This window comes from Amphiura filiformis, chromosome 19 (assembly GCF_039555335.1).
Source record: "Amphiura filiformis chromosome 19, Afil_fr2py, whole genome shotgun sequence".
Classification (NCBI taxonomy): domain Eukaryota; kingdom Metazoa; phylum Echinodermata; class Ophiuroidea; order Amphilepidida; family Amphiuridae; genus Amphiura; species Amphiura filiformis.
Genome location: NC_092646.1, coordinates 17,696,779 through 17,714,144, shown reverse-complemented (window position 1 = coordinate 17,714,144; position 17,366 = coordinate 17,696,779). Strand labels below are relative to the sequence as shown.

At 36.9% G+C, this 17,366-nt stretch overlaps 1 protein-coding gene across 1 annotated transcript in view; it reads right to left on the bottom strand.

Moving 5' to 3' along the window:
• LOC140140418 (RING finger protein 17-like) overlaps nucleotides 1-17,366 on the bottom strand; it is a 316,068-nt gene that overhangs the window by 227,997 nt on the left and 70,705 nt on the right. Inside the window, exons 7-14 of the mRNA XM_072162178.1 lie at nucleotides 9,114-9,261; nucleotides 8,759-8,871; nucleotides 7,857-8,019; nucleotides 5,812-5,927; nucleotides 4,058-4,181; nucleotides 2,637-2,754; nucleotides 1,906-2,051; nucleotides 898-1,033 (exon numbers count right to left, since the gene is read on the bottom strand). Coding sequence (XP_072018279.1) covers nucleotides 898-1,033; nucleotides 1,906-2,051; nucleotides 2,637-2,754; nucleotides 4,058-4,181; nucleotides 5,812-5,927; nucleotides 7,857-8,019; nucleotides 8,759-8,871; nucleotides 9,114-9,261 — 1,064 coding nt within the window. The remainder of the gene's footprint in view (nucleotides 1-897; nucleotides 1,034-1,905; nucleotides 2,052-2,636; nucleotides 2,755-4,057; nucleotides 4,182-5,811; nucleotides 5,928-7,856; nucleotides 8,020-8,758; nucleotides 8,872-9,113; nucleotides 9,262-17,366) is intronic.

Sequence of the window (17,366 nt, the reverse complement as noted above, 5' to 3'; positions counted from 1 at the left end):
TACCATATGAAATTTTCATTATTTCCAAAAACAAGGCTCTGAAACAAAGATTTCAAGTTCTGGATCGACAAGCTGCTTGTGAATGCTTGATTTACGCAATAATCTGCACCTAGGGCCTCCGTAGTCCTAGATCACATCCGTATACCGCTATAATAGCTTTGAACTGTGCATTCATGAACAATACCTTGAAGAAGTAATAATGAAAAACGGCCATATGTGATTTGATAAAGTGAGAGGACACAAATCTAAAACTTTTCATTCTCATAGCCTAATGTATTTTTCATACTGATTCCAAATATGGTCATGAAAATGTACATTTCTGAAATATTTAAATATTTAAAGAACATTTAAAACTTGTTGTCTGCAGATGACACCCGTGTGGACAGGGTTAATGGTAGAGGCTACTACAGACTATTTGCCAAGAAGCAAAGTTCCAGCATCACTCGCTAATGAGGGCCGATTGTTCCACAAAGTGTGACAGACGAAACTGCTACGCACATTTTTATGGTGTCTTGCGAAAACAATGAACAAATGCAATGCTCTATCGCAATGGTAGGTAACGCTGGCATGATTTGTTATACATGCACGATCGAACCTCATGAATATGCAGGAAAACACAGGGACTTAAGTTGTTGGCAAAGTAATAATTTGTGGTTAATGTCCACCAAGAGGATTAACCCACTGAGCACTACCTGCCGATCTAACATTGCCTTTGATTGGTCAAATACATGATATCTTCATATTAATCACCAATCAGAATGGAGTTTTGCAAATAATTCACTAATTTTTTTGCGTGGTGAAATTATTCTGACAATGTTGCTGATTGGTCCATTTGATAATGAAAACTCCTTTTTGACCAATTAGGCAGGTAGTTCTCATGGGGTTAAGATAACTCACCTATCCAATCCATCTTTGCCTGCTGTAGCCAGCTGTACATATATGCATGCTGGTGACTCAATGTGACTCACATGTACTTTGGTGTATACTCCAGTCTGTTTCTTGGAACTCTCCTTTTTAGCTTTTGTTGGTGTAACTGAGTAATTAATAAATTGTACATAAATCAATTGTTAATATCACTGATGTTTCCTTTTTTTCTATGAGTCTTTGATTTTGTAATGTTTTACTTATTTTTAATTCATTTACATATGACAACTATTTACAACTTGATTAAGAAGACAACAACTTTTCCGTAACTTTCACAACACAGACTACAGATCAAAAAAATGTATATATATCGAAAAGTTCATATTGTACCAATTCTGGGTTGCGGTCTACACCAGTACTAATCATTTTTGAGATGGCTTGTAAACAGTGTGATAGCTAATGTATACAAAGTGCAAAATAATGAGTTATATTTGTTGGCTTCTGAATTTATCTTAATATATCTAAAATATGAGGTGTCATTTTGGTCCAAAATGTGGCGACACAAATAATGGTTGGCACTTCTGAATTTTAATGGTGAAAATTACATTTATTGGATAGCAACACACCAACATACCCTACTTGTAAGATGTGTGAATTGAGGATATCTGTGTGTAGCCATCCAACTGCGACTATGTTATGTTGCTATGCATGTGTGGATATGTCCCCACTTTGCTGATAAACGGTGTGTATATCCCCATTAAGATAGTATGGAATCAGATGTATGTATATTGTCGGATTCTGTACTATGCCATATGGGATCTCACCCACCCCCCCCATATGTCTAACTTATGCCTTTAGTGCCCTCTAGGGGGTTATATAGCCCCAGTAAGAAAAAGTACAGTAAGTAAACTGTTTGCAGGTCCATCCCCAGTTTATTGAGATGGAACGCAAATGTATCCCCATTTCACACGTCTTACACATGCACCCCTACACACACAAACACTTTGTTTTACCACATCCCTGGTTTAAGCTACTACTTACTTGCTGATTTTGTTGTGTGTTTCTTTGCCTTATTTTGAGCTACTCCAGGAGATACAGCACCATTGGTTACTTGCTTCTTGTTGTTGGCATTCAAATCTTTTGATGTGGGTGTACTACCCTGAGCACCAAATGGTAATACTGTTGAGCTAACAAAACAAGACAACAAAAAATGTCAACAAAATTTTATGACTTCATGACCCATAGTGGCAAAATCAGCCAGAAATGCACAAGAGGCTGCTTCATAAAAAAAAAGTGAAAAACGGTTTTCGGTGCTCAAATTCCCATGGCCATCTCATTGAAAGTACATAGCAATTTTTACCAACATAGCAAACCAGAAATTCCCCTTAGAGTCAATGTCCACAAGATTTTCATTTGTGAATATTTTTAATCATCCACAAATCAAGTAAATAATGTATTTAATGCTGTTCATCTGGCCCATGTTTCTTCTCCAGTGGCCTTACCTAAAGTTTATTTGGCTTATAAAAGGTGAAAATTATTTGACTTTTGTTACTGGGCGCGTCAATTAAGTCCCCAACTCTTGCTCACGTAAATTCATATACGCGGTATATTACGCAATGCACAACTAGCGTAAGCATTGCACCCAACTGCGTGCATGCCATTCTATATCAATACACAGTGTTAGGGGTCTATTTTTTCCGCCTTACATAAGCCGAACAAACTTTAGCCCAGCATTTTTCCCTACTCTACCAAATGCAAGTATTTGTACATACCTTGGGCCTGTGCTTGTTGCATTGCCACCCCTCACTAACTCCGCATTAGCACACAATTCTTTTTCATCCTCCCCATCTTCATACAGCAGCACAACCGAAAGGCAGCCATCTTTATTAGCTAAACCAAAAGATAACAAATCATACTTTCGTCATGTGAATATAATGAATAAAGGTATATGTGCAATAGCTGCCTTTTGTTATTAACAATTTGAATCATGCTAAGACACAAAAAATGTTTGCTTGGCCTCAAAATTGGCCAAAATAAGGGTCGGCCCTTAAATTTTTTTTTTTAAAAGGTTTTAGTTTAATCATGATGTGGCTTTCCATGCGGCATGTATTAACGAAAGTGACAGCTCCTCTCCACTCCCCAAATTTGGTCAAAATTATACTTTTTCCAGGACTTGCAAAGCAGCCTTGAAAATGTGTTTTCAAATTCAAGGACTCTCAAGGACCGCAGGAACCCTGTTAAGCAGAAAATCATTACTGTATACCCATTATAACATTTATTTTAAAGTGGTCCATTCCTGAGCCACTTTCCTGAAAAACCGATTCAAGTAATTCTAATTGAATCCATTTCTATGGTGTATCTTGCATATTGAAGTTCTGATGTGAAGCATTGATTTATTTTTCCACATGACCAATGTTCATTGCCTACAGGCCTTAATGCATGGATAGGTTCAGACTTAGACAAGATTTTGGAGGACGTCTTGTCTGAGCTGCCTGATGACAATGTAGCTAGTGATGTTATAAGTGACACAAAACCTGAAGTAACATTTAAAAAAATCTGACCAAACAACCCACCCCAAAAATCCAATTGGAGGGCAAGCAAACAATTTTTTGTCAAGTTGGAATGCAGTAGGACTTTTAAGTCATGTCCTGTCAAAACACTGCTCATGGATGTTAACTCTCTTCACGCGGGTGTCGACTGCAGACGACAAGTTTCAAATTTTTTTTTTCAAATTTAAAAATTTCAGAAATGTAAATTTTCATGGCCATATTTGGAATCAGCATGAAAAATGCATTAAAATGAGTACAAACAAGCCTAGTATTGATTCAGTAGTTCTTAAGATAGTGCTTGATATTTTGAAAAAATATTTCAAAACTTTCTCTCTCTTCACAAATAATGCAATTTTTAAGCAATAAAGTTACTCAACGTTGCCGCCATTGTCACGTACCTCAATGGTAATTACCTTTGTACTTTTGTGTTACTGACACAAGCTTATAAGCAAATAACATGTTATTCAGGCATGCTTTGTTTTCATAAAACAATGACGTAAATCTTTTTTATTTCAGGAAAGTGGATCAGTTTTGATGAAATTCTCTGATTATATGGACAAAAATATCCAAATATTGAGTACATACAGCCAACCTTAGTTTTACACATAAATATTGAAAGTTGGTAAAAAAATGATTTTCTTTACTTTTGACAATGACTTTGAGTGTCTTCTGAGCGACGAGTTCAAAGAATGCTCCTGCCACTTGCTGAGGCCACCCATCTGCTGGGTCTTCCATTGGTTCTACATCTGCCAATGAACAGGGTAATGCCTGGAGTAAAGAAAATACATCAGAGCTTATAAAGTGATGTCAATCTTGAATTCACTGTGTCGTATATCCACTGATCAGTGCCAGGAGTGGGTAAGTGCAATAGCTGCTATGTGTAGATGAGTACAATATACTTTATGTAAATTGCCAAATGTTCACAGGGCAGCTATTGCACTTACCAACTTCTGGCACTGAGCAGTTGATATATAAGGTGACTAAATGTTAAATTATAAAACTATACTGAAATTGCACATCTCTGCACTTCAGACCAGTATTACATTTATCACTTTGCATGTAGATTTACACTTATATGAGTAAGTGTTCATACTAATCCTTAAATGTGACATGATCTGTTCCATGGGAGCCAAAGGCGGCAAATTTGAAACTGAGATAAAAGGTAAAAATATGGAGTAAAAAACAATAAAATACATAAGAAAATAGACATCAAAAAACTTTAGAACCAAGTATGCTAGTCCTTTGGTGTTTTCAGTAAATGAAAGCCTATTCTATGTTTAATGTAATATTTACAGTAACTGGATTTTCAAAAATGCCTCCTTTGGCCCCCATGGACCAGATCGTGCCACAAATATGACCCAATACTGATGTTGAATCCCCAGGTCTCTTGAATACTTGGTGGCAGAGTTATGGACCTTTTATATGTTCATTTTCTTATGTTTGTCATGTTTTTTCACTTCACTTTTGCTTATATCTCCGACTCCGTTTCATTATTGTTGACTTCAGCCTAATTGGACCAGATCTGGTCATAAATGAGATCATTAGCACCTTGCTCTATGATCATCCAATGCTGGTTGGTTAACGACCTTCCCCATCAACGTTAGTGGCAGTATTTTAATAATTGGTCTCAAAATCTTAGTAGGGGTTTATAGTGCCGAATGCTAAACTCCCAGTTAACTTAATTGAAAACCACAGTTGCCCTAGATATCCAACAAGAATAATATTTCTATACAGGCACAGCACTCTTATCTGCCTACATCCAAAATAAACATCACAACCAGGATCAGTTGCCAGTTCTCATACAGGTAAATTAGAATAATCATCTGCAAGCTCTTTGCATGGAGGAAGTCATGCTACTGTCTGTCCAATTAACTTAGAGACTTGGTTTTTATTATTTATTTGAAAAAATATATGGGTTAGAAAAAAGTCATGATTTTTTGGTAACATTTTGAAAATGTTTTTCTTCATGTCGACTTTTATTCAATTTTGACTATATTTCGACAATAAAATAGTTTGGATTTTTTTAACACTTGCTCTGATTGGTTCTCGCTATCTAAGAGTGTATAAACACACATTATTGAACATGAAGGTACTGGTTTAGCAATTGAGCTAGCCTAACTACCGTATTCATCCCATTAACTGCCCATGCCCCTATAAGCACCCACCCAGTGACTTTACTTACTGATATTAGTTTATTAACTGCCCATGCGAATCTGAACTTGGTCTTGAAACATATGACACACTGATGATGATAGATGAATATTTTGGGTCTCTAATTTTTATGTCTTGTTGGCCTAAACAATTTTAAAAAAAGCGCCCACCCAAAATGATTTCCGTAAGCACCCTGGGCTGTTAATTGAACAAATACTGTACTTTGTATAAAATATAAATACTGTACCTGCACTGGTAATTTCAGGAATTGATTTGTGACTTTGCGTAGATTTGAGCAATGTACTGTGTCCAAGTTACCATAGTCTACATACACAAGCTCCACCAGCTGCTTGCCCGGTAAGCCTACAAAAGATGATACAACATATGGTAACAAGAAAAAAATATAAATTATACTTGATGAGAGAAATTAGACAAATCAATGAAGGAGAAAGAGGGAGGACTTTTACTAGTTTTGTCCATAGTAGCGATCATAAAGTCTCAGGAATCATGATTTGTATCACCTACTTTTTCCCTTTCAGGACACCCCACTAAAGGCGGGTCGGAGAGGAACATTACCGGGTGGTGTTTGCACTCAAATATTGAGTCAAATAAAGCTGGCACACAAGAGGAATGGTATGGGTTCTATATAGGAGATCCTATGCCTATATATACAGGGTGTAATTTCAGCACATTGGGCATGATTTTTCTCCTAAGGGAGGAAATGCCCAAAACTTTCATTTTGATATATTATTGGCCTTAACTCAAGAACCTCAAGACATATGGAAATATAAATGCAATTATTGGCTTCAACTCATTTTTCTGTAAAATAAATGTATTAATAAAAGAATAATAAAAGAAACAGAATGCAATTTTTAGTTAAATGGCTAGTACAACAGGAAATATATGGTTTCTGTCATCCCACCCACCTAAGTTAAACAGATACTTCTCTTTTTTTCTGATTTTGACAGGGTGTGTTCGTACATTTGTCAAGAACCCTGTAACACAACATGTTTAAATGCCTGGTTATATAATTGGTATAATATATCAATTTTGGCAAAATTACATTCAAATATGCCACTCCTGAATAGCCCATTGCATCTCCTTGGCAGTTAGTCAAACAATTACAGCTTAGTATGCCCCAGTTCTGCCAGACACCAAGATCAGAACAGCCCAGTTTCCCTTTACCACAAAATCCTGCTGAAATCCCCATTGAGAGCAATAATTTGATAGAAATTTTGAATTGTCAATCTGTCAAAACTCTGAAACTCTCACAAAACATTTGCTTTGGTGATTCATGTGATCCTGTTGTGTACTACGGACAGATGTGATATGTCCTCTGCATACACCTATTATCTTAACTCTATATAAAAAAAAATTAAAAAAAGCGCAGTGATTTATAGTGCGCTACACACAGGCACAACGCCTAGACGTTGATCCATAAGCCTCAGCACACTTTACAGGTTGTCGCTGACCACTATGGCCCCACATCATTCCAAAAACCATTAAACAACAAATCAGGGACTTTGCTGCTTCAAGAGCGCACACCCTAGACATTCCACAAATAACCATCGCAACCAGGATCAGCTCCCCGAGTTTCGTACGGGTTACAACAAGACAAATTAGCAGCGAGTTCCTTGTCCAGGGGAATGTCAAGCTAACTCAATTTTTCCGTGTGAGCGTACTAGGCACCGCCAGGGTTCGAACCCGCAACCTCTCGCACCACAGACTGTAGCAACCTCTCGCACCACAGACATATACCACTGACTGTAGCTCATACATGGCCACACATTTCATATTTTTGTATTTTATATACCCCACAAGGGTTTTAATAAAATGCTTTTTAAAATTTTAATCACAATGATAAACAGTTCATGCCACACCCTATTTCATGAGGTTTTCTATTCCTTTTAAGATTTATGTTAGCAAACTTGATATTTTTAGTGTGTATAAGTAAGGAATTGAACTTATTTTCTATGTTGTGTAGGACATACCGTAGAATTCCTTCTACACGCATATATGCCTCCTAAATGATTTTAAAATTTTTTTTTTTTATGAAACTGACAAAAGGCAAAGACCATTCACAAATACATTACAATAGACTGGTCTTACAATAAAACATATTTATACAGCTGCCTGTATCAGTAATATAGTTGATCAAACTCCAAATAATGTTTTTGTGGAGGGCCTTTTGTCTCTTTCGTCCAAAAAACCTTATTTAGAGGCATATATGCTTGTTTAAGACAGATTTCTACTGTATCGATAATGGAAATCACTTGAATTTCACCCACTCACCTATTATCTGAGCTCTATACCACTGGCTATCCAGCTCAAACTTCGCCACACATATCATGCCAATCTGTGGACATAGAATTCCCCATCTCTCCTGTTCTCTCTTCTTGTATTGCTCTTGCAGATCCTTCATCATCGATAGCAGGTATTCTAGATCATCACCAAGCTACAATCAAAATTTACAACGATAAATGAATAAAAAGTGCAATTTAAAATAAAGATACTCCTCTCGTCCAAAGGATGCAGAAGAAGTATAGTTTGACTTATTTGTAACGTGAAATTTGACCCATGTTTCACTTCTTTCACAACAGAGGTGTAAGTGAGGTAATGATCCACTCCCTGAAAAACATGCGAGACTAAGGCGAGCACCTCGCCAAATTTCTGAAATTCCGGGGGTGCAAGGGGGCTTGTCTGGGGAATAGGCTGCAGGGTATCACCCCCTCAAAACCAAGGGTTTTTTTTGCTCTTTTTATGACAAATTATCATCATCATTTTTTTGCCACATTTCTGGAAATCCAGGAATTTCCGGAAGACTTGCACCTCTGTGTAAAGTTTGAACCCTGGTGACCAATGCTTTACTTTGTTTCGCCTCCAGTTGTAGTGATGTTATTGCTTTTACGTGGTTGCACCAAGTGTGCAGACAAACTGCCCTTATACATGTGTGTACGCTCTGCATGACTACGTTACCATATACTAATCGATACTGCGACCAGCAAAATACGCACCTACATCACTACCAAACTTGGTGATGAAAAAAAGTTAAGTGTTATTCATTTTATGAAATCTTTTCTTACCTCTTGAGATGAGTCTGGTATTTTGTCCCAACTATTATTTGAAATGAGACACATGTAGCAGCCGACAAGTGCATCGTTTTGATGTACACATTTTATGAAATCTTTCCTTACCTCTTGTACATAGAAACTGCCTGGGTTGTTGATATGACTGATTGTTGCACTTATTGATTCACCAGCTTTCGGTAGATCTGCACCAAGGTAACTACGATTCTGACGCCACGTATCTGATAAAATAAGACAGAAATATGGGAGAAATATGGTTAAGGCTACATAAGGAGCATATTCAAAATACCAAACTACAGTAAAAATGTCTGTTGAATGAACGCAGCAACATGCGGTCATAAATTTCAAGAACAAAATGTGGAAAAGCGAAAATAACAGGATAACAATGTCTGAAGTAAAAACTGTTCAAGGACTTTATACACAACTGCCACTAAACAATCAGTTTAAAATACAAATCCCCTACCTTTTGGCATAGATTCTGGTGTCTTGAAGCAAGCCAACTCAAAGAATACCAATGCATCCCTGAGAGATACCGGCATGTCATCCTCCACCTCGTCATTTGGTAACTTGTGTAGATCAACATAGAGAAGGACGCCTGCACTGGCTTGCACCTATAAACACACAAACAAAGAAAGATAATTAGAATTTCTAAACAAACTACGGCCTACTCATAAGTGAATGGATTTCTAAAGATTAAAAAATTGTTACGGATGCTTTCCCACTTCTGGGAATGTGAACAAAAATGTTGACTTCGACTGAATCCTTAATTTACGTGTGCTTTGTGCGTAGAGATACTTTCATGACAAGAATGTTTCCCAGCAAACTATAAAAAAATAAAAACATTATGAACTCGCTATAAACGCATTTTGGTTATGGTCAAAATATTTTAATTATGTTTAAATATCGGGTTATATAAAGGTCTTCTAAACATGTTATACCTTTTAATACCCTGACATAGAAACATTTTCTGTAAAACATTTTGTGTTTCCTGGGATAACAAGCAACAAAAGTTCCAAAAGGTTTTGTCAGGTGCGAATCTACTTCTGTCCCTCAACCAATTCCATTTTGTCAAGTTAACCAAATATGACATCAAGAAGGTAATAATTAATTGGACAAGTCACAAAGCACAAAGTTTCTAAAATTGGCATATAAATATTTCCTTTTAAGTCAGTAACAAAGTCAAGACTACTCAAGATCTCTTCAACTTCCTTCATTTTCCAGTCTCATGAGAGTGTCACTGTCCTTCATTAACTTTAACCCTATGAGAACTACCTGCCAATTGGCTAAAATGAATATTGTGTCCAATTTTGAACCAATCAAGGAGGGTATTAATAAGGTCCTCTGCAAATGCAAGTTTGACCATAAATAGTTTAAAGCCTAGTCATAATTGGCAATTGAAATGAGCATTTCACGTTATCAACCAATCAGAAATGCTGTTAGATGACCAGTAGTATCCAGGGGTTAAAGATAGAATAATTAATTATGACAAGGAAAAGCACCTGTTATCTCTATTTCCAATGACTAAGATTTTCTAGAAATTGTCCAGAAAGTTTCCAGAAATAGTTACGCTGTTGAAAAGATCTTTGTGACACATGGCATCAATACATGGCAATAGCCTTCGAAAATGATATAGTACAGAACTGCTTCTTTTGCTATAAAAAGACAGCCCACTCATTGGTGTTGGATGTAGATTAAAGTTAAAGCGGTAATTTTTGAGCGTGCAATTGTTTTGCTTGTTTTTTGGAGTTTTGGAACATAGACCTATAGGCATAAAATAAACATATTAAATTTGGACTTGTACTACTACATGTCTTTACAGATCTGTTTCGTAAAGGCCGCCAGGCCCTCAGAAGACTCAATTTTATAAGCTCCCTTATGGTTGAGCACTTTACCATTTTAGATGGTTTCTCCTCTATTTCACTTCATATTAAATTTGCACGTTTTTTTTTTCGTAGTAGCCGTGCTGAGCGCAAAAATTAATGTTCGGCAAAATTTCACTTTTACAGCATCGTGTGACAAATTCTTTATCATATTCTTGATTTCTTCATACATGTACATATTTTCTATATCTTCAAATGCGGCTTCCTGACAACTGTCTCTTTCTATGTGTCAGATAATATTTGCTAATTTCTTGTAGGGCAGACACAATCCCACAGTGGGTACACCTCCACATATATGAATCCATGCACAAAAACACCCTTCTTGTATGTGAACCCCCCCCCCAAGTGTGAAGTGTGGTGGTTCATACATACCATTCTAACCGTGGAGTTTTTCACACACCCCCTACACAATCATCAAGTGTTCTCATCACAAAATACCCCCTCTATGGCTCAAAGACACTCTTTTAATATGAAGCCATATCCAAATGTGTAGCTCCATATGGGTTGCACTAAGGCTCCACATTTGGTATACATGTGTATAATATGCACACAACCTCAGTTTGAATTAACCTTGCCGAACTTTGGCACAGGAGATTAGGCTATATACAAACTGTATCAAAATAATTGGTACACATTAATTTCCATTAAATAATGAAGGAGTCTGACTCATAAGGTCACTAACAGTCAATTATTAGTTTCCCATCACATAATTTCTGAAAACAAGTGAGGTAACTTTTTCATTATTCATTATTTTTCTGCCGTTCATTATATGACCAACACGCATGTAAAATGTGTTGTTATTTGCCATTCACTCACTTGAAGATGGATGTTTAGCCCAAATGTGATTCAAAAGTATATTAAAAAGAGATTAATAGAGGGATATTCATAATTTTTTTTTGCAAATATAACCAGTTTTTATCAGTATTTTTTGGAAAATCACAATAATGAATTCAAGTGAGGGTCAGAAAATGAGGTGAGGGCGGGTGACGGGAAACTTAAAATCGACTTTCCTTGGGCTAAAAATTCAACACAAGTCATGATCCACATAAAATAGATAATTGTGAAAGTCATAAAATATATATTCTGGACATTTCAATAAACATCAAAAATGATGGGTACCAATCATTTTGATACAGCCTGTATGTATTTCAGTTTTGTAAAATATAAATTCCAGGGTCTTAGCTTGTTGTAATAAAAATTAACCTTGTACTGAACTTAAGCAGAGGATATTGAGCTAAGTTGTATTTCTGTTTTCTAAAATATGAAATTTCCAGGTCTCCTTGCAAAAAAGAAAAAGAAATTAAGGGGCTGTGCAATAATTATGACCGGGGGGGGGTAAAAATTTCTGAACGGCTCACCAAAACTCACTTGCCCCCCCCCTCGGCCTGCCACATCTCGCACCCACCCCCACTCTCGGCCAGCCAAAAATCTTTGCCCCCCTTGAACATGCTAAATTTTTGGGATCCCAATTTGCAAACCTTAAATGGTAGAGATAATTGTTGCGAGTGCAGAGAGCAGGAAAATTTGCATATTAAAGCGTTTCTGTTCTGTTTTCTGAAGCCTTTTTGGAGCATTTAATTAAGAAGGCCCCCCATGAATGTGTGCCAAAAATCACTTGACCCCCCCCTCTTGGCTTGCCAAAACTTGCTTGCCCTCCCTTTGGCTTGCCAAAACATTTCCCCCTAATTTTATCCTCCCCAGGGCTCAAATTTATTGCACACCCGTAACCATGCTGAACTTTGGCAGAAGGTATCAAGACATGCATTTGAGTCGTTTGCAGTTGCGATAAGGCTCCACAGTTGGTATATGTAAAATTTCACAATTTGAATTAACCTTGCTGAATTTTGGCACAGGATATTGAGCCATGCATTTCAGTCAAGGGGGTGCGGTGGGGGCGATGCACCCCCTATGAATCTGCACAAAATCTGCAGCAAAATTGGCCAAAAAATTTCAAACATTTTGATAAGTATATCCTATATCAAGAATTTTCTGTGAAATTTGTAAAAAATAGGATCCAAAAATCAATTGCAGAGGGGATAAAGGTCTACCTTTTGGCCAGAATGAAGATTTCTCTTGAAAAGGTCTGTATTTGGAAAATTCGCACCCCTACAAAAAAATTCTGGCTACAGGCCTGATTTCAGTTTTCTAAAATATAAAATTCCAAGGTCTTGTTGCAATAAATATTAACCTTGCTGAACTTTGGTAGAGGATATTGAGCCATGCATTTCAGTTTTCTAAAATATGCAATTCCAGGGTCTTGTTGCAATTTGCATGCTTCATTTTCCGGCCTTTTCCTTTTCAACAGGAACTGCATGTTAACGCTAGCATTACAAACATGACTTTTTGTATCAACACTGTAGGCATGAATCATAATTACGCCATAAGTATCAGTGGCTGCTTTGTGGTACTTTGGTTACACAAATCTCACTAGACGATCACCTATTAACGGAGGAGGGTTCAATCAGGCCTGTAGCCAGGATTTTTTTGTGGGGAGTGCTGATTTTGAAAAAGTGGACTTTGTTAGGGGGCAATTTTGTGAAAAGTGGACTTTCTTCCCCAAATATGGACCTTTTTTGACCAAAAAAACTTGAAAATCCTATTTTTTTTTACTTGCTACGCTCGCAAATTCTTAAATTTTGGGACTTTTGTATACTTTTGCAAATGGGGGCACCCCGGCACCCCTCCTGGCCACGGCTCTGGGTTCAATTTCACATCACATGTTACTTCCACCTCTTGGTTCAATGACCGACTAGTTAAGGAGTTCCATGCTGCAAAGTGAAAACCTCCAGATAGAGCTAAAAATGTGCATTTAAAGGTTGTAAAGAATTTCAAGTGTTTTATGTGCGGGTTATTCACTATTTTAGACATATTTGGCCATATATATGTTTGATATAAAATGTTAAGCCTCAGTTCAGGCAACAGTGCTCTGGGATAAAGTTATTTTTTTCTTATAATACGCTGAGAACCTGCAATGGTTGAGAGTAACAAGTATAAACTAGAGCTAATTTGCGCATACACATATACGCGACCTTAGCAATAGCTAATTAACTAGGCCTATGGCTAATTAGCCCAGCTAGCCATCTAGCATGCATGGATGTATTAAGGCATAAACAGCCAGCAGTAGTATAATATGCTGATTTTACTGAGAGGTCTTTTTTGAAATGCACTGTAATTTGAAATTGACCATAGGGACAATGGGAGCAAGGTTAATTTGTTAGCTCACCTATAGCATATGTGAGTTCAAAAGGTCCAGCAGTTTGGTGTAATTCATTGAAATATACATGTATAACTACAACAGAAGTTTGTAGTATCATATAATTAGACCAAGTAAAATAAAAACATGTTTCAAGTCCGGTTTTTGTAAAAAAGGAGGAAGAGGGGGCTTTTTATTTTATATTTTCATGGCAAAATCGGTGTGAATACCCATAATATTATTTGAGCTGTTTTAGCATACACAATAATGCCTGGAAAAAGGAGGAGGCCTCTTTTTATTTTTGTTCTGAGGATATAGGCCGTCTCCTCTAATTTTCATAAAACCTTCCAAAGTGTTTCTTGTATATTAGCAAGGCTATAGAAATATTTCTGCTTCCTAGATATATTTTTTGAAAAGTTATAACTGAATAAATATATAATTGAAGAAACCTCAAAAAGGAAGCGGGGGTACATGAAACATGTTTATTTTTTTATTTGGCCTTATAATTATTAATTATATTTATACATAATTATTTTCCATAGTTGTGAAATCATTTTGTTAACCAAAATTATTCAATATTCATGTAAATATTTCTGTGCAACTTTGGTCATGCGCTATTAGAGTGCGACTTTTTTACTACATACCGGAAGTAATATCTGCATGACCTTTGACCCCAATGACCTTTGACCCCAATGGATGAATACAATGTGTAATGTTATCATGCTAATTTGTGGAATGACTTAGCATTTTTAGTAACAGAACAGAAAATCACATCAGCCATAATGACCTTCGTATGACCTTTGACCTCAAGGCTAATGCATGTGTCAAGTGACATCATCTTGCTGTGTAATTCGTGTAAGGAGTAGCAGTTTTAGTAAAAATAACAGGAAATAACATTTTCGGCCATAATGACCTTTCCATAACCTTTGACCTTGAGTCGGTCACGTGACATTTGTGCCACCAGCTATTGGTCCTGATGACCAAGTAACATTGTTGTACCATATATATTTGCGACAGCAGCAACATTTTAAGGTATTTGGTCATATACCGGAAGTATCCCCTTAATGACCTTTGACCCCAATTCTGGACAATAACTTTTAGACACTGGGTATAGCTGATGCATGTACCCAAGTGCCATCATCGTGCTGTATAATTTGTGGAAGAAGTAGCATTTTAGTGAAATCACGTTTTTGGCCATTGACCGGAAGTGGATGACCTTTGACCTGAAGTTGACCATGTTTCATTTGTCCCCCACCCAATGGTCCTAATGACCAACTATGGTCAACATGGGTCAAAGGATATGGCTACAGAGGCTCATTATAAGATTGACAGAAAGAAAGAAAGAAAGAAAGAAAGAAAGAAAGAAAGAACTTGACAGAAACAGACCTTAGCAATTTTGCAAATTGCTAAGGAAAAAATGGTATAAATTTTTCATATAACCGTCTGTACAAATAGGCTCAATGCACAGATCTCGTTGAGAGTTTTAATTTGATACCTTAAGGGATCTGGAATGAGCGTTTTGAGCGTTTCGACAGTATTTTTTGTGGGACATTAGAGCGCATCAGACATAGCGAATTACATTCTGAATACGAAGAATGTCTTTCTGATATCAAATAATTTTCATTTTTTGAAATTCACGGTATAATACAAATTTTATGACAAATTATAAAAAATTTTCACATTTTTAATATATAATAGTCTTCGAAGTAAATTTTATAAATTTAATGATATATTCTTAAAGTGCATGTAGCTGGGAGGAAAAGATTTTTTTCCCCAAAAGACCTAATATTTTTTGGTGTAAAAAAAAAAAAATCCATATCTTCAATACGAAAGGTCAAAATTTTCAATTGATCGTCGGCTTTTCATCCCACCTACATACACTTGAAGTATAAATCATCAGATTTATAAAATTTACTTTGAGTACTGTTAAATATCAAAAATATCAATTTTTAATGATTTGCCATAAAATGTGTATTACATTGCAAATTTCAAAAAATCATTGATGTCAGATGGACATTCTTCGTATTCAGAATGCAATTCGATATGTCTGATGTGCTCTAATGTCCCACAATAAATACTGTCCAAACGTTCATACCCCTTATAAATGAGCATCATACGATGTTTAGTTCTTGCTCTACATTTTTTGGCATTTCTCTGCTTTTCCAGCTAATTAATTATGCAAATTAAAACTATGCACAAATGTATTTCTCCATATGGTCATCATATATGTATTACCTAACAATGATGTGATGGTTACCAAAATCAGTCATTCCCAGGTCTAATACCTTAAAATTAATTAATTAATGATACAGGCTTCATCATCAGCTATTCATCCAGACCAGATGTGGCAGCTGGGCACATACACACATAGATTGCTAAGTAGTCCTTCAAACCAAAGTATTTGTTCAAACTATGCTGGCAGCTCACAAAAAAGAATAAAATTATGACCAAAAGAGTGCAGAAAAGGTTCTTATGAAACATTAGTGACAAATAATCCCTGGCAATAACCAACTGCAGTCCAGTTCAAGTTCAAGTTCGATACGGTTAAACACCCCAAGTGGGGAAAATAAACCGGTTTATGGTGTGTGTGCTTTTTGTTTTCTCTTAGTTGAAGATTTCTTGCAGTTGTGCTTTGAAGGCTGTTGGGTCTGTAATTGCTATTGTTGATTCTGGTAGTGAATTCCACTCGGAGACAGCCCTTGGTAAAAATGAAAATTTGTAGGTGTCCTTTGATGGTTGCGGTGGTATGAATGCTTTGCTGTGATTATTTCTGGTGGAGCGTGTTACCGGGTGCAGCAGGGTTTGGACCGGGATGGCTAGGTGACCTTCGTAGGCTTTCTGGAACTGGCTGAGACGTGATATTTTGCGTCTGGTAGATAGAAGTGGCCCATCCAGATCCGTCATCATATAGATGACACTGCTCCGCCTGTCATAGATGTTTTTAACAAAGCGGGCAGCCCTGCGCTGAACAGCTTCAAGTTGGTATATTTGGTCCGCGGTGTAAGGGTCCCAGACTGCAGCGCAGTACTCCTTGGAAGGTCGCACCAATGATTTATAAGCCATGTTCTTGATATCTTCAGTGCATCCCCGTAGATTTCTTTTTATAAAACCCAGTGATCTGTTAGCTTTTGCAGCTACTTGACTGATGTGATTTTTCCATTTCATGTTGTTTGAGATGTCTACACCAAGATATGTGTGTGAATTTGTTTGACTAAGAACGGAACCATTTAGTGAATATGTATGTTGTTTTGGTTCTTTGGCGTTTGTAACCTTTAAGACAAAACATTTGGCTATGTTGAAATTCATGCACCATGTATGTTCCCAGCTACAGAGTCTGTCAAGGTCCTTTTGGAGTTTGTCGGCGTCTGCGTCATTGCTGATTGTTCTGTAAAGAACACAATCATCAGCAAAAAGTCGGACAGTGGAGGTGATTTGGTCGGGGAGGTCATTGATATATAATAAGAAAAGCAAAGGACCGAGTACAGTGCCCTGCGGAACGCCTGATTTGACATGTACCCAGTCCGATGCATCACCTCCTATAACAACCTTTTGCTTTCTTTGCATTAGGAAGTTAGAAATCCATGTTAGCGCCGGTCCATCCACACCATAATGGGCAAGTTTCAGCATGAGCCTCTGATGTGGT